General features: G+C 38.3%; 2 protein-coding genes across 4 annotated transcripts in view; one reads left to right on the forward strand and one right to left on the reverse strand.

The window, feature by feature from the left end:
• The window catches only part of LOC146137899 (sphingosine 1-phosphate receptor 2-like), a 45882-nt gene extending 44133 nt beyond the window's left edge, over positions 1-1749 (reverse strand). The window contains exons 1-2 of one of the 2 annotated variants that reach the window (XM_083393469.1): positions 1571-1749; positions 1292-1440 (exon numbers count right to left, since the gene is read on the reverse strand). In XM_083393469.1, the coding sequence (XP_083249595.1) occupies positions 1292-1429 (138 nt within the window). In that variant the 5' untranslated portion in view covers positions 1430-1440; positions 1571-1749. Of the gene's footprint in view, positions 1-1291; positions 1441-1570 lie in introns of those variants that run through there. The other variant, XM_083393470.1, reaches the window with a different exon arrangement.
• A 4135-nt stretch (positions 1750-5884) lies between these two features.
• Positions 5885-17221, forward strand: LOC146137900 (uncharacterized). 2 transcript variants are annotated; one of them, XM_083393739.1, is made up of 10 exons: positions 5885-6016; positions 9590-9829; positions 10389-10598; positions 10963-11126; positions 11514-11621; positions 13141-13317; positions 13898-14030; positions 14530-14706; positions 15121-15249; positions 15594-17221. In XM_083393739.1, the coding sequence occupies exons 1-10, from the start codon at positions 5978-5980 to the stop codon at positions 16545-16547; spliced, it is 2331 nt and encodes a 776-aa protein (XP_083249865.1). In that variant the 5' UTR covers positions 5885-5977; the 3' UTR covers positions 16548-17221. The 2 variants fall into 2 exon arrangements, with proteins under 2 accessions (XP_083249865.1, XP_083249864.1); XM_083393738.1 differs by having other exon boundaries at positions 5888-6016; positions 9587-9829.
• The last annotated feature ends 202 nt before the right edge of the window (positions 17222-17423 follow it).

A 17423-nucleotide genomic window follows, 5' to 3' on the forward strand; every position in this document is an offset into this window, starting at 1 on the left:
GCACAAGAAATACTGGTAAAACAAGCGGGTCCAAATAAAGCTTGTTCGGGTGCACTAGAAATACTTGCAAAACCTGGTTTAAAGGAAGCATAATTCCCATGACAACTCGGCATTCCAACCACTCCGCAATGCGACCAACTAAACAAAAGTGTTGTAAATAAGTTATTCCAAATGACTCAAGTCCAAGTCAAGTCATTTGTAAAATAACTAATCAAATTCAAGTGTTTTGCAAAAAGTAACAAGTCAAGTCCCAGCCCAAGTCACCAGTTACCCAAGTCCAAGTCACGCCATCAGTAAAGCAAGTGAACTTCAAGTCAAGTCATTGACATAAAAATAAAGCGCAAATCATTTAAAATGGGTAAACTCGTCCGACTATAATCCTATATGAATCATATCTCAACAGATATAACAAAAATGCAATATACAGCAAGCAAATTGTTTTATCTAAAAAATTTGAAATTAATATCCCAATTTTATTAACAAATATTTATTAACAAAACTTGTTAATAAATATCATTTTAACCCAAGTTATTTGACACAATGACTTACGTCAAAGTCAAGTCATTTGTCCAAAAGACTTAAGTGAAGTCACGTCATTTGAAAACAGTGACTTAAGTGCACCTTTACAACAGTGCTAACCAATAAACCTCCACTCTACCAACAGTGACAAGCGTGCCGACTTGCGTCGTTTCCAAACTCTGCTAATTATCAACACATGGCGACGCCATACGTCACGGTTATTCCCCTTTATTTGACTTGCGATCCCCCGAGCGACACCTTTACCGTTCTGCAAGCCATAACTCGCGCATGCTTCGACAGCAGGCGGGCGCGCGTGTTTTCAGTTCGGCCAGTCTGGAGACTACTTAGAGGCAGGGCCCACTTGAAAAAACAAAACAACGCAACTCAGCCGGAATAAGGGACGCGATATGCCCCGTTTGAAGTGTTTAAATAAACACCGTAGCGATTGATCAAACTACTGCTCTGGACATAACCCTGGGCCTTTAAAAGATACATGAAAAATGTATTTCAAATGATCAACCACGATAGTAAATTAGATGTGTTAGAAACGAACACAACGTCAAAAGTTTTCTGGGTCGGGAGATTTTACTTTTCGTGTTTTGCTGCTTGAACATGACTTTAAAATATTCTTTGTTATATACTTACAACTTGATGATTCAAGGATACCAGTTTAATGGACTTTATTTTACCAACAAAGATTGAATGCTACGTCAGTCTAAATAATGTACTAAAAATACCAACAACACTATTGTTTAATAAAAAAAATAATTACATTGTCAGACATGTTGTTCTCTGAAGCAATGAAGGAATCATTGGAACTGTAATTCCCATCCACTAAGGTGAGCAATAGTAAGTTTGGTGGATTTCCATTTACCCTTAAATGTGATTTGATCAGCATTGAGTTGTTCATTGCACTTTTCACTGCAAAAAAGAGATCCAAAAAGGGTAAAGAAAATGGTAAATAGTAGGCTAAATAAAATATGTTATGAAAGAATAATTCATACTAATTAAAAACATGGTTGATATTTTGAGTTTTGTTATATTTATTTACCCAAATGTGGTTGCAAGGTTGAAGTTTGAAACTTTAAACTGCAATCTTTGATAACTTCTGCTATTTGTAAGCAATTCTTTTTGGATTAATCCAAAGGGAAGAGAATGACTCCATTGATTCAAAGTTTGAAACTTATGTAGAGTCTCAGTACAAAGTCTTGCAAATTGTTAGCCTGATGAAATGCCTTATGACAAAGCTAGTATGATTTAAAATGGTTGAAATAAACTACACACTTTTCAAGTGCAATATACTTCTTCAGGTTAATATTAGATTAATTTTCAACTTCTTGATTAACAACGTTCTAATCTTACTTATATAAAAGTTACACAAATCAAAACCTGTTCCAGATAGATATTAACGAAAATATTTTAAGACACTTTATTTATTTACCCTAACAGCACTAATATGCTAATCTAATCGCAATTTCGACACATCTAACGTCTTTGCACCTTTGCAGGTTAAAGCGCGGTGTCAGCATACAGAAACAACACACGAAGCGCTTTTGCATTGCCACTTTCTTCATATCAAAGCAAGATGTGCATATTAAATCGCCAGCATTAAAACCTTTGGCAAAACTGAGCCAACATTACAACAATCGTCTTAATGAGGCGTGAAAGGTTGACAAAAGCGCTAAGTTACACGTGAAAAATCACTCGAAACCACATAAACTGCACTATTAAACGCATTAACGTCACAATGAGCCACTGAACAAATATTTGAACAGGACGTTGGCAATGGGTGACAGTCACTAGCGTTTACTTCAGCGGCGTAACTTATACACAGTACCGTACATACCGAAAAATACAATGACTGAAAGGCATTGTTAACCGCCTTTGGAATTTCTATACAGGATCACAATAAGCTGTATCGCTTGCAACTGATATGTAAGCTATTGTAAAATCTGCGTAAAAACTTGACATCAAGAAAGTTGTAGAGCAGCTATCAAAATCAAGCATAATCTCGCAACTATCTTTTTGGCCTCGCGTTCGGCTGTATCTGCGTGCCTGACCCTGACAAACGATCCAGTAGCACACTCCAAACTCCTGTAAAACATATTCCCTAAAACAAACTTTGGCGATTAGCAATAGCAGCAGCAGCCGCGACATCGATATGGTACGAGAAAGCTTGGCAGGCCGCGGCGTCGCCATGAAGTAAGTATAAAGCGATATAGCAACGCGGCTTTTGAAGCCCGTGGAAGTCGGGAATAATTGAACTCTCGACGCGTATGACGAAAGCGTTGGATTCGAGCGAGACGAGACGCGGACGCATTGTTTTGGTTCAATGTTTTCACGGCAGCTCCCTTTTTCTCCCTTTCTGAACGACGGCAGTTGAACGGCGACTTTGGCGGCCAATTGAATGCTCTGCGGTGGATACGGCGGTTGGCAAAGCTGGGGAGATCCTCTAAGTAGCTGATCTGTTTGCGACTGACGCTTTGGTACTCTTGAACCTCCACATAATCTGCAAGCGTGCGTAATTTACATCCGTTAGACTAGCGCGTAGTTAAAATACATATGAAATGTGACTAACGAAGTATGGACGCTATCAATCTCTAAATGTCTGTAAGAGTTTGGCAATAAGGTGAACATTGGTAAAAAAACGTTCTCGTAGTATAAAATATTTCATAGTACACTTTACTCTCAAAATGTTTTGTTCAATTAATTTTTGTTAGTATTTTAACTGACAACGTATTAAAACCTCATTTTCATGAGTTTTTTTTAAATTCAATCTTTCCAATTTACGAAATTGCTTTAAAGTTTGCTGCAGAAGTATGTTGAAGGGTGCTTTACACCAACTTGTCGAAGGAAGTTAGGCGAAGTATCTCGCTCTGGAATTATAGGCAACCTAGTACACAAACCAAAGTCAACCCATATCCACACAGTAAGACTTATGTAAAAGACAAAATGCTTGAAAGCTGTCATCGACTAAGTATAAGTTTATTTGTTCGTTAGCGACACCTTGCGACAATTTATAGGAAGTTAAACATTTCGCTTAGCGCGACGTAAAATATTCTTTTCATAAGTTTTAATGTTTCTTTGAGCACGTTTCGAATTATTGTAAGACACACGCCAACGTGTAAACACAAGACCACACTTTTCAAAAAAAGAAAGCTTCTTTCGAAAAGTTAACGTTTCATAAGCGATGAATACAAATGCTGAGTTTTCCAGCTCATTTATTTTTAGTTACAGCGTTGTCATACTTTATAACAAAATATATCCAAAGAAGCTCTGATGATTTACATTTAGAAATCAGATTGTCCCTTAAATACCAATTGCAAGCCTACTACAATATATCGAAAGGCCTACAAAGAAACCAGACTTATACAAAAGTGCTCTAAACTAAAAATCAAGAGCAAAGTTTCTGATCTATATTAAGTTAAAAAAATAGAAAACACTATTTCGACGTGCGATGGCTTCGTTATGTTTTGTCAATCGGCGAATAAATATTTTTTGGCAGCAACCAAATTTCATCACACAACTATGCTACCAAAGTGCAGTACTCACTTTTGTTACAATTAGTAATTGTGGCGTCTAGGAATGTAGCATGGATTGCACCTGTTAAATAACAGACCGGGCTGGTGTACACTACGGTGAAAACACAGCGGGTGGTAACAGCCTAAAAGTCGCTTACAAGATTTATAAATTCCAGACAAAGCCCGTATAAGCCATCGTTGTAGTCCCTCTCTATGTGTTAGGCCCTTTGCCAATCTTTTGCTTGTTTTGCCCGCAACGGCATTCGGGCGGCCAGGATAAAAAAAACGTGTTGCACAATTCGAGTTGATTAAACGTGAAAGGAAAGCCTACAGGAACGGCGACTAAAGACAGGAGCTAGCTTATTGTGGCCCGGACAAAACCAAGGTATAGGGTTGCAGGTTTACGTGCTACACAAATTTGGGCGGGCCCGTACCTGTTCCGACACGGCTGTAGGGGTGAGAGTGAGGGCCTTTCTGCGTGGTCTCCGAATTCTCATGTCTCTGTTAACCCGTATTGAAGCGCTAATTTTCGTTTTGTTTTTTAGCATTGGGTTTTGAGAATAAATTAGCTGTTGCCAGATTTGTTGAAAACAGTTGAACAACTTTTATGGGTGTTAGGATTTGATAATCGCTGTATTTAGATTATGTCACACAAAGAGAAGAGACTACTTTACACCATATAAAATTAGTTAATTATACGCAACCTATTTAAATCCAAACTTGTTTAAAGGTTTCCAAATGCGCTCTTAGTGTACCTTTAGTAAGATACTCCATCGTTAGCTTCAGTTTAACTTTTAATAACCTATACTTATTTTATATTTAACCAGCTCGAATTGATGTTTACCGCGCCACTTAAGTTTGATAAAATCATAAACCGAACAAATTCGATCCGGTTATATTGACTCCCTTGGAGAGCCGCTTATTTAACGGTCTTAAGCCCAATCAAGTCTCGACGTCGCTTGTTTTTACTTCAGACAAGTCAGACCAGGCTGAGCGCTTATATTATTAGAAACACGCTTTTGACGAGGTGTCGAGTGTTTTGAGCGTTTCACGCCACCTGATCCCACTTGAAAGCGGTTCCAGCGACTTGTCTTCAAGGGACAGCAAAGTGCCGCAACAACAGCCAGTTAAGGTTCAATTTTTTAAGCGAAGAAACAAACAGATTTCAGTAGTTCAGGTTTACATTTTTCTGATCTGATGTGGTGTTTTTTGTTGTTTACAATTGTTTATTAATTCGCTTAAGTTTTCATAATATACAGCCGTCAACCTTAAAATTTCGACCGATCTTGCAAGTGGCTGCTATATAGTTTAAGTTGGCCTCCTAATTGTTTCAGCATTCACTTTTAACTTTTTAAAAAGACATTATCAAGGAACTAACAAAGAACATATTTGTAAAGTGAAAGTCAGAGAATAAATACTCGTAAAGGCAGGTCACCCAGTTACGTGAGTTTCTTGAAAAGTCTAGGCCCCAGGCTATTGGGTCATCTCTGTACATACCCAGGCAAGGAATTATACTCTTCATCTTATATCTTAAGATTTTTGAACGTGCAATTAGTGCGCTGCCCAAATAAGGTTTGACTGTTTTTACAAACTATTAGTTTCTTATTAGAATGAATGTTAGTTTACTAACATTTCACTATATTTATAGTTTTTTAAAAAATCGATAGTATATCACGTATATTTTATGATTTTCTGTACATTTTTCTTCAAAGATATGATGTTGGATAAAGGTGAATTGTAACATCCGAGTTAAAATAGCAGCTATCCTATGAACGAATCTTAACTCAATAAGGATGCTGATTCCAGAGTTAACCTGCTTATTAGGAATATATATATATTTTTTCAGAATTTCGCCTTCCCTAGGCCTACCGTGTGGCATAACGGTTATGTCACCTTCTGTTTAAAAAACAGTTTGCTTCTTATTCAAGTTGCTCGTTATGGAAAGCAGCGCGCCATCGTCACTGCTCGCTCTTAGGGTAATTATTTTGTTTTTTTCGTTTCCTTAAACCTCATTTAAATTATATTTACGCAATTGAACATTTAGCTGTATCGTTTTATTAAATGTTTTATTTATTTGTTATGAACGTTTTGTAGATTATGATTTTGGAGGGGTTCATTTGACCGAACCATGTTATTATAAAATGTATATACCTAGTTATTAATTAGTGTTTCCAAAGCAAAAGGAATTCATTTGTATTTTCAAAACTTTTACATATTTGGCCTTGTCGACCAAAATAAAAAGGAATTTTAAGTACGGGTAGTAGGGATGTTCAGATTTAACTTTTTTTTGAAAATTTATGCTTCCTGCTTGATTTCCCATTATGTGTCACATAAAAATCAGTTTCACAAGTTTTCAAAACAATTGGACAACATTTAGGGGCTCGGCACCCCAAAGTTATCACACTAAAATTGCTAAAATCCGGGACTTCCCGTAACACGATACTGTACGTTTTTCTTTAAAAACAAAGAAACCTTGTAATTTTTATATTAAACAATGGAAAGAAAGCATCACTAATCTATTTCCCAGTTTTATGTAACTTAAAAAGTATTCTTAAAGCCCCCAAAGCCCTACTTTACCCCATTTTTAGAGTTGTCATTTGATTTATCACATATATTCAATAAAATACATTTTATCGAATTATTTAAAACCTGTTTATGATCGCCTGTGATCTTCAACAGCCTGTAGCAAGCTTGCAAGTTGCTGAGGATTGTCATTTAAGCATAATCAGTGATTAATATTTTTAACAAACACATGGTCAGCATGATCATGGAACTTGTCCATAATCGCAGCTTTGTTTAAGACAAACAACGGCTCCATCAAAGCAGGTTATGACGCCTTAGAAACGGCATGCCTCAGGGATTAGTCCTGGCTCCTTTGCTGTTTAATGTTTATTACAGTGATCTGCCCGCCACAGTCTCCAAGCATACGCTGATGACTTGGCGATCTTGCATGCTGAAGGGAATTGGCGCAGTGTTGAGAGGACTCTTAGTCCACCTCAATAACAAGGAAATTAAACGTGTGTTGTCCGTCAATACCAATGGAAGAACTTTTGGATTTCCATGTCTACATACCTCGCATTGCATCTGGACAGGACACTCACACCCCAGAGGAGCCACAATACCAAAGGGTACTATCCTCGAGATGCTCCTTTGTACCAGCTGCACTCAAATCACTGCAGAAATGTGAAAGCTCTGGTGTAGGTGAATGGATGGCCACCAAATGGAACGAGGAGCAATATTACCCCTCTCCACCACTATTGCCCCACCACCTCCAATAAGCCTTAGGGTTTTGGCCTGTCTATTCGAGCCTAGACTCGCCTTAACAGGCTGAGAACAGGGGTCGGTCGTGCTAGGTCTTCCATGAATAAATGGGGCTTCTGTGACTGTGGTTTGGAGGAACAGACTGCAGATCACATAGTCTCACGGTGCCGATATATCGCCAACCAAGTGGGACAAATGGTCTGACACTCTTGGACGATGAGACTATTCGCTGGCATCTCGACTTCTGCCCGGACATTTGAACTGGAATAATAAGATCGTCCATACGAAAGAAGAAGACGATCAAGCAGGTGCAACGCACAGTACAAAGTGGATGGGACAAGTTTTCTATGGCCAGAAATGTTTATGTGGTCTGAACAGATGGGTAATGATGCTATTTTTCTAGACAAACTTGTCACATTTTCCTTGTTTAGTAATCACCCACAAATCACCAAGGACACAAAGGCAGCAATTGCCCGAAAACTTCTTGCAAACCTGAAGATTTTCACCAAGGCATTCAAGTTTTGCATCATAAAATCAAAAGTTATACCACTTTAAAGGAGTTGATTGGCACAGATTCCTGCTTTATTTTACGCTACTCAATCAGATATGTGATTGGCCGACGCATTCTCCCGATTCATGGTGCTCATAATACAAACGAGTTAAGGTCTTCATGTACTGTTACAGTTGTGAATGATGCCGCAGAAAGAGGGGTTAAAAGTAAACACAGATTGTGCTGCTATATTAACCGACAATCCACAGCAACAAACAACTTGCTACAAGCTGTTGAAGATCACAGGCAATCATACCCAGATTTTCTAAAAAAAACCTTGGCTAAAAAATAATAAAAGCTATTCATTGATGTTCCTTTTTACATTTTTTAACTATTACATTGGTATACTTTTGCTATATTCCTTCTTTATTCACTGTTGATTAAAATACTTTGCTTTTCATAATATACAATTTGTTAAAATATATTTTATTGTACATATTTGAATTAAATGACAGCTCCAAAAATGGGGTAAAGTGGGAATTTTGGGGCTTCAAGAATACATTTTAAGTTATATAAAACTGGAAAATAGATTAGTGATGCTTTCTTGCCATTGTTTAATATAAAAATTTCAAAGTTAAATCTGAACAACCCTAACGGGTAGGCCTACTTGTTTTAAAGACACTTGTTAAAAGAGCTAAAATTTGTCTAACAAACTTGCTAAACTTATAATTGTGTATCTCACTTAGTGTGCACTGCGAAAGTGGGCTGCGCGTTATAGATTCACTCTCACGCCATCTTATGCAAAATTATTATATTTAGCCTAAAAAGGATTCTTGGCATTAGTACTTGGCGCTGCCCTTTTTTCACGACAGCAATCAGTCAAGTCAAAAATTTTTGCCAGTCATAACTTCTTGTGACGAGAACGTCCGATAGTTTGGAATTTAATACTGCGATCTACTGCGATCTATTTTGCTAAAAACCATAGTCGTTTGACGAAATGCCATATGATGCGCCATTATTAAAGTCGAAATGCCAAAAGTATTTGTTATAAATGCATAAAATCTAGTTGTGTTTAGATTTAGACCATTATTTCTTTGTAACGTTCAAGTGTTAAAGTTGCTATGGTATGAAAAAATCGCGTTTTTATGCATAAAATTTATTTGCTCGCACACTACATGGCTTAAAGCCCAATTTTGGCTTGGTAAAATATATCGTCACCGATACCACCATAATAGGCTCGCGAGCCATATATGTGTTTTTTAAGACGCCATATGCCTCTTTTAATAAAGAATCTTTTCATCTCAGATAAATCTAAGCTATCGATTCTTAGCATGATTTGAATAAAACCCCACGCAGCCACGGCCGCTTTACTAACATAATTTTTCCTTTTTAAACACACAAAAAGAAGTATTTTTTTGGCAATTCGCTGGAATCCCATTTTTGTATTTTTGGGACTGTTATCCCGTTTAATGGAATCTCTTTATATCCAAAAGACCTTGCTTTTCCGACGGAGCTCCGTAATAAAAGTTGTGCAAACATAGCTAGTTTAGTTTTTCGTGCTTAGTATGTGCTGTCTTTTAATGAGAACAAAATAAAGGGCCCTGTTCAAACTGCTATTTTTCCCAACCTATAACTAGATGTAAAAAAGTATTATATGTCTCTCATGAAAATACAACCAAGAATATTTGTATTTTTTGGCTCCCTTAGCTAAAGGTTCCCGACCCCTGGTATAGGGTATCGGCTTTGATCCGACATTATCAGGCATCCCTAACAAAACCTTTCTCTTTACAACAAGCAGCCTGCCTCGAGGGTGAAGGTTCTGCGCGAGATGAGCGAGGAGGACATTAAGCTTCAGGCGCAGGAGTTCATCTACCGCCAGACTCTCGTCAAGGAGAAGAGCAAGGCGGGAAGACACGCGCTGGAGGAGGTGGGAAGATCCTTGAACGCGATCGCGCAGCGCCGGAGGCAGTACTTCCTCGAGTACAAGAACTGCAACTCGATCCGCTGCGTGCGTCAGTGGTACGCCTGGGAAACAAAGGTATGGGCTGCTGTGGTGTAAACGAGAGCCTTGACGCGCTGTTTATATTTCGTCGTTCGGATATGTCCGCACCGAGGCGCCTTTGTTTTCACTTGCGTAGGCCGAAATGCCAACTCATGTCGGCGAGCGTTGGACGAACATGAAAATTTAGTAATTACGCAAAGGAACACAAATGGTTCAGGCTAGGCACATCGCCGTATGGCTATTATAAAAAAGTGACGCGTTTTCAGTGATACCTAAGACTAAAATATTACGAGATTTCCACTGCCATGACAAGTTGCAAACTTTCGTTTTTTACGGTGTCAATTTGAAAATGCCTATAGTTGCACTTTTGCCACTGCAATAACGCATAAAAGTCATAAAAACAAATTACGTGCAAACGTGCAAAAGGCTGTTAGACATTTCTAAAATCCTAGGTTTACTTTCTACAGCTATACTGTTTTACTTACTATCCGATAAACTCATTTCAACCCATCAGAAAACATTTGGTGTGCAACGAGTCTAACGACTTTTATATATGCACGAGTCCTAGCAAATTCACTCTCCGTTAAATCAATAGCGCAATCTGGAAACCAACCCTTCCGAGGCACGAACTGAAAACGCAGCAACCAGAGGCATCCGGATGTTTCTTCACCGGATCGACTTCTTCGGAACCCTCCTGGCGCGATTCATAGAGTACATACTCCGGCCCCTGCAGACGCAATTTTCGACCACAAATGGCGCCAACCCGGATCTGGAGGCCATCAAAGCGGAAATGAGGCAACTCAAGGTGGAAGATAGTTTTAAAAGACTTTTGTAAATGTTGCAAAAACCTTGGCCTAATTGCGGAAGATCGCATTATTGTTTTAAAAGTGAGCTTAGTTTAATGCACAATATAAGAAAAGTGTTTAAGCTGTCCAATTTTCACCGAACTGGTCAACTTTATTTACTGCATCTTAGTATAATTTCATGTTATACAACATCAGTTTTTGTAGTAGTAAAATCAGTAGCTTTTTGTAGTAGTAAAACCTGATGTTTTTTTTATTTCTTAGGTAAGACTAAACGAGTTATTTTTGTTATGTGATTGCGAAAAATGAAGCAACAATATTTAGAAAACGTTAAAACCCTTGTCTTTTCATGATCCCCAAAAAAAGAAAACATGCGAAGCTCTGCTGAGCGATAACACTGAAGTGATTCTGGACAATGTGAATCACATTGAAGCTGAGAAGCGATTTCCAGTCATCTCCATTCTTCCCAGGGTCCACGACACCCTCCACAGAATGGTTCAACTCTCGTTCCAATGGCGGATGCATGCTTGGTAGGGTTTAAAGGTTTCTCCTTAAAATTTCTTTTAAACAGAACTAATAAGGGCCATGATGAGTAATATTTTGAACCTGCATTTTGCTGAAAGTGCAGTATTTGGTTCCCTTTCAATTTCGTACGTAAATCGAAGCAAAATAATACAAAATAAAAAAAGTTCCGTATATACAAATTATGCTTTACGCACAATATTTGGGTTAGGGTTAGCGTTTGGGTGTGTGTGGCTCAAGTATTATTATATGTATTATTATTAATAATGCTTATTATCGCCCAGCACACATGATTTAGATTTTTGCCTTTTTGCAAACACCGATGTTTATCTCATGAAATAGATGCGTTTTAAAGTTTAACGGTTATATTGTTAAGTAATAATTATTTTGCGCAGCTACGAACAGCAATTCGAAGCAATCGAAAATCGCAGATCGTTGACCGAGACCGAGCGAGACCTAATGGAAAAAAGAAAAATCTTAAGAGGAATGGAACACAACATCAGGTGTGCTGGCTGCTGTGGCTCTACCTGTATTGGTTTACATGCACTGTCTTTGTATGTCTATTAACTATAGGCAGGGTTGCCATACCGTCCTTATTTATAAGACTTGTCCTTATTTTGAAGGGCTAGGTCTTAGAAAACTTATGTCCTTATTTCTAAGAAATGTCCTTATTTTCGAATTGCGTCCTTATTTTGTCTTGTTTTCAAAACCTACAGAACCTCGATCGTTTTCCTCTGGTAACCAAAGTTGAATTATATTCTAAAATTGAGTTTATATGACATCATAAATGAAAATACTCCCGTCCCCGTGGCGTACAAGTCTCAGGTTTTACTTCTAAGTGGTGTGATAGCTAGGGCAGTGAGAATACAGTAACGACATTTTAGCAGTAAACGGCAGTTACTGCTGTTTAGGCTACAGCAGAATAGGGTGCGGCAAAGGCAACATTTTTTGCGTAGTGGTTGATAATGGGGAAATGGGTACAATGGATGCAACACTTCGATCGTGATCGACCGTTTGATTGCCACATTTCACCTGGTCGATTGCGTGTCGGATTTTTAAAATAGCGTTCTTCAAGCAACATTAACAGGAATATAGACCGAAAAACAAACCAATAAATTGCTGGAGCCGATAGTTTCTGGCAAAAAATATGGAATGTGATATGACATGGCTCGTACAAATACAATGCATGTCTAAAAACGTTTTTTAGATGCAAATCTAATTTTCCGGTTGTCCTTATTTTTGGGTCCATGTCGATGGCAACCCTGACTATAGGGCTATATAAGTCCTCTTTCAAGAGGACTTGTGATTTCTTTTGAAGAAAAATGAATGGTCTTTCCGAGGCACTGAAAATGCGCAAATGTCCTCCTTTGTACATACTGCCTATTTTGCTTAAATTTTTACCAGAACTAAATTTTTACAAAAATTTACCAGAAATTTTTTTGACTTGTAGTTTTTGTCCGAATTACTTAAAACGATTTTACTGCTACAGTATAGGCTAAGCTTTTTTTCATTAATTGTTCGTATTAAAATTTTCATAGAAAAATATATTTACCTGTTTTTGTCTTTTAGGCTGTTTCGTTGGCTGAATATAGGTATAATTAATTATCCAAAAAGAAGTATCAAGTAGAACACTATTAACAGATACTTCTTGTTCTCTTTTAGGGCTAAATTGTTCTATTTTTCCGCGATGTATATATGGTAGGGCTAAAAGGTCTGCCCATTAAAGGTAATTTTCTACCAACACATTGTTTCAATAATTTAGTGTCGTACAACATTATTGAATACCAGTAAAAACACTGGCCACTTAAACCGTATAGTAAAATAGTTACTTGTTAGGGTAATCATATACTACGAAGTTTTTTCCCAAAATGAGGCTTAAAATATCAATAACAGGGAAACTTTTCAGCAAAACCACCAACTTCAATCGTTTTACAGTAGGCTATTTTGGTGCACATTCATTAGTTAAAAATTTTAAGAAATCCCAGCTCGAAATTAATCGCAAAACTTTCTGCTCATTTCCAGGCGCAGCAGACGAAGCCAGGAACTCCTAGAAGAAGAAGTGGCGAACAGGGAGCAGGCGATATCGTCGAGCAACTTCAGCCAGGTCTATGTTGAGTGCACGGATCAGATCGAGGCGGTACGTCAAGCGTATGAACAGTGCAAGGCCAATCTTGACAACGCGGAGACCACCATTAAAACGTAAGGATGTGAAGTACAATTGCACCGTCGTGTAGTTGCTAGCTGACATTATAGGTTGTGTGTATACGTCATTAAACTATGTATTTCAAAATAGGCTCCAAGGACTTATTTAGTTTATTAGGAGCATCTGTGACATTTAAAAACCTTATTCAGTATTTTAGTTAAATATAAATTTTATATGTTAACTTTAATCGTGCGTATATCGAAATGTCTACTATTATAAGTTTTTTTATGATTCTATATCTGATTTTTATTTTTTGTTGATAATAAAGTTTGCAAAATACCATGAAGCTTTCCACTTTACCAAAACCAGGTTTCATATTATATTTCTATTAGTCAATACGTTAATGTTTTAATCGTCAACTGACGGGTTCTACCTTTAGCCATCCGTTGACTTAAAGTATTTTCGTTAGTAAAATGGTGAATGTTGTTCAAGTGTTAAACTACAGGTCACAACTTAACCTTTATGTCTCTTTTCTGCTTGATAATAATCGACCGGATTTTTGGCTTGATTTTGAATAAATGTTACGATGAAAATATTCAACAAGTTTAATGATAAAAGCAATCGTATTGTTTTAAGCGTTCAACAGGGCTTTGGAAAATACAAAATCGTTGGACAGAGACAAAAGAAGAAGTTGGAATCGAGCATGTTGCGACGAACGCGAAAGGCAGAGGAACTGGAAAAGATAAAAGCAGAACTTGATCGACTTGAGGTAAAAAGTTTGTCTATAGGTAGTGTACTGTGTGTAGCCTGTGATCAATTGCCAAAAGGTCTGCCAAGCTGGCAACCTTTCGCTAATTAACCCAACGAATTGACAGTAGGGTAGGTCTGTAGGAATTTTAATAGTAATCGTGTAGTAATATTTCCGGCATTATGAACCATTTGATTGGACTATCCTACACCTTTAGTCATCCGTTTGACTTATAGTATTTTCGTTAGTAAAATGGTAAATGTTGTTCAAATGTTAAACTATAGGTCCGAAATGTTATGTCCTTTTTCTGCTTGATAATAAAAGAAGCATTTGATTGGACTATCCTACACTATTTTGTGATTTCTTTTTTTTAATATTAAAAAAATCTCCAAATGTGAAAGAAAAATAGTCATCAATAAAGTATTAGTGACAAGATGCGGTGCACTTCACACGAAACCTAACTTAATGTTTTGAGCCTGGCTAAAAACGTCACGTTGTCATTTGCAATTCTTCCAAACAGAGCCGCAAGTTGAGATTGGACGAGGAGGAGATTTTTTGGCTAAGAGGAGGATACGAGAACGAGGTGAACATCATCGAATCGCTCCGGGAGCAATCCAGAGCATTGCAGAAGAACGTCATCGCACTTGAAAGGCAAAGAGATGACCTAAAGGCGTCGTACGAAAACTCAATGCAGCAGGTACAATTCTTTGACTAAATATTCTCATGTTAAACCTATTAATATATTGCTAAAATATATTTTAATAAATTTGCTTTGTTGACATTATATTATAAAAAAACGCACCTGAATTCAACAGAAATCTGAGTTTTTGATGAACGATTCAGGGCATATACTCGTAATGTGATGAATCGCGTTCAAATGTAAATTCCATCGTAGATTTGTGATTTGAGGACTGATATTTTTAGTATGTTTAGTACATGATAGATTTAGACGCCAATGATGTAATAGTATGACATTGCAAGAAATCATTTTACATGAAACTTTATACGTTTTATATAACATATTGGAGTTTTAAAGTCGCCCTTGTTTCAATTTGTTGGTTGTTAGCGTTGTTTCACATTCTTAAACATTAAGCTTTTTTTCTTTGTTTAGGTTTTTCGACTGGGAACGGATTACGATGATCTTATGCACAAATACGAATATGTTAAGCAGCTCGCAGCTGTTGTGGTCAAAACGTTGTGGCATAGTTCCTCTCCCACCATACTGGTAAAGCCAAACAAGGTAATATACATTATACAGTAAGCGATTGCAGTAGTTGTAAGATTGCGACAAGTCGTCCGTTTTTCGACTAATTTTTAGCTGTGCACATTGTATTTAAGTTCTATAAAATAATTGATTCCGTACACAAACATAGCGAACGTCCTTTTTATTTTTCCGGTCGAAACATTGTGTGAAGGGTGTAGTATCGAGGATATCTTCGTTGTATTTGAAACACTTGCCACATTTTGCTTTTAAACCGATGTTGACTGTATGCCAATAGACAAATAGCAATTTAAGGGAAATCACAACCTTTTAAATTTGTTTTAAAAACGGTCACTTAACAGCGCACAATTGTCGACTTACAGATGGACGTCGATTCTCTGCGGGAACAGGGGACCTACGACATGACGCAGCCCAAGGGTGTGGCCCTCCTCATTCACAACCAGTGGAAGAAGGCGGGGCGTGATAGGCCACACCTTGCAATCGGTGGCGGCAAGAAATCAGGCCCCAGTGAACGCAAGAACGACCTCGGGCGACAACTGGAAACCCTCCTGGTCCAACTGGGCTTCTACGCCATCCGCAGATCGAACGTGAGCAGCTCGGGCATCCGTAACAACGTGTCGGGACTCTCGGACCAGTACCACGGCTACTCGGGCAATCACAACTCGATAGCGGTGGTGGTGGTGGCCAATTCGAACGAGCACGGGCAGATAATCGACAGCGACGGTAGCGTGGTATCAGTTGGTGCCTTGCTAAACCACTTTGCCGGCAGCCGCTGCCCGACGCTGATCGGCAAGCCTAAACTCTTTATCTTCCTGCTTAAAGTTACAGTCCGGAAACCGTCGCTGCCTATGGTGAGCGACATACACGGCGCCAAGAAGTCGACGCGTCTTTCTCTTGGATCCGATTTGCCTGTCTACTTTGAGCCTGAGCCGCTGACACTGGATGATGACTTCATAGTGGCGCGCGTTATGCACGAGGAAGACTCGCTGTCCGACGGCGGGCCCACGTTCGGCGGCGTTAGTAGCTCGTCGGCCGACGGGGAGATCCCCTGGTTCGCCAACACCTTAATGACGTCACTGGCCGACCAGGCCGGCGTCGCAGACGTGGCCGAAATCTTGGCCGGCGTAAAGCGAAAGTTTCGCGCGCACTACGCCACGCCGCGATCCGACCGCTCCGAGCAGTCCCGGCTAAGCAAGGATTCGAACCATTCACCTCTGGAATCCACGATGCTCCGTCCGTCCCCACGCGACGATCACGTAAACATGTTCGTGGATAGCTCGCTCAAGCGAAAGCTTTACCTTATGCCCGGGATTTGAGATTGGTATTGGTTTAAAACAGGCAATCCGCAACGAGATATGGTGATTGGCCATACATTATTAAACCCTATAATAGAAAACGCTGAAGCAGTTTCCGTTTATTTATGAGTTTTACTGTATTTACATTTATTACTGTTGTAACGTGTTCGTATCTTCACCAGCATTTACCGCAAACAGTATTACTATATTTTACTATAATGATCGTATATTTATAAGGTGCCTGTACACTGTAAGCATAACTGATTATTTTTTTATATCGCATAACTTATGTTTTTTAAGGCTTACTAAACATAGATTAGGGTTAAGGTTAACATTTTTACTGTTCCATAACGTTTTTTGCTTATTTCGTTTTTTTTTCTATAATAAGCATGAAGGCCTAGGAATCTCAAAAAAGTTAGGAAGTTCAGAAAACAACAGCTATCGCAACAAAATATGTGTTACATTGCGTTCTCGAAGCTATTTGAAAACATTGCATGTACAGTGAGTTTTGGAAGTTATAAACGCAATTTTATTTTATTTTTTAAGCCTTAAAACAATATTTTTCACATGCATTCTTATTTAGCACAGATAAGCTTAATTATAATTTCGTTTTATTTATTTCTACCGTAAGCTATCGGATTATGTATTTTTCTCACTCCACTGTGAATTGCATTCCTTGTACTTGTGCGCTTCAAAAATGGCCTGTATTCCGACCAGTTGTGGTATGATACTTTGACAAACACAAAGGGTATAACAATCGATAAAAAAATTGGAATTGAGCAAGGCTCGAGAAAAAACAACAAAGCAATCGCAAGACAGTGGGCCACATCTATAACAACATGCAGGGACAGTCATCAACAACAAATATGTCGATGAAAACATTAAGCGTGATTTCCT

The sequence above is a fragment of the Ascidiella aspersa genome, chromosome 7 (genome assembly GCF_963924565.1).
Source record: "Ascidiella aspersa chromosome 7, kaAscAspe10.2, whole genome shotgun sequence".
Taxonomy (NCBI): Eukaryota; Metazoa; Chordata; class Ascidiacea; order Phlebobranchia; family Ascidiidae; genus Ascidiella; species Ascidiella aspersa.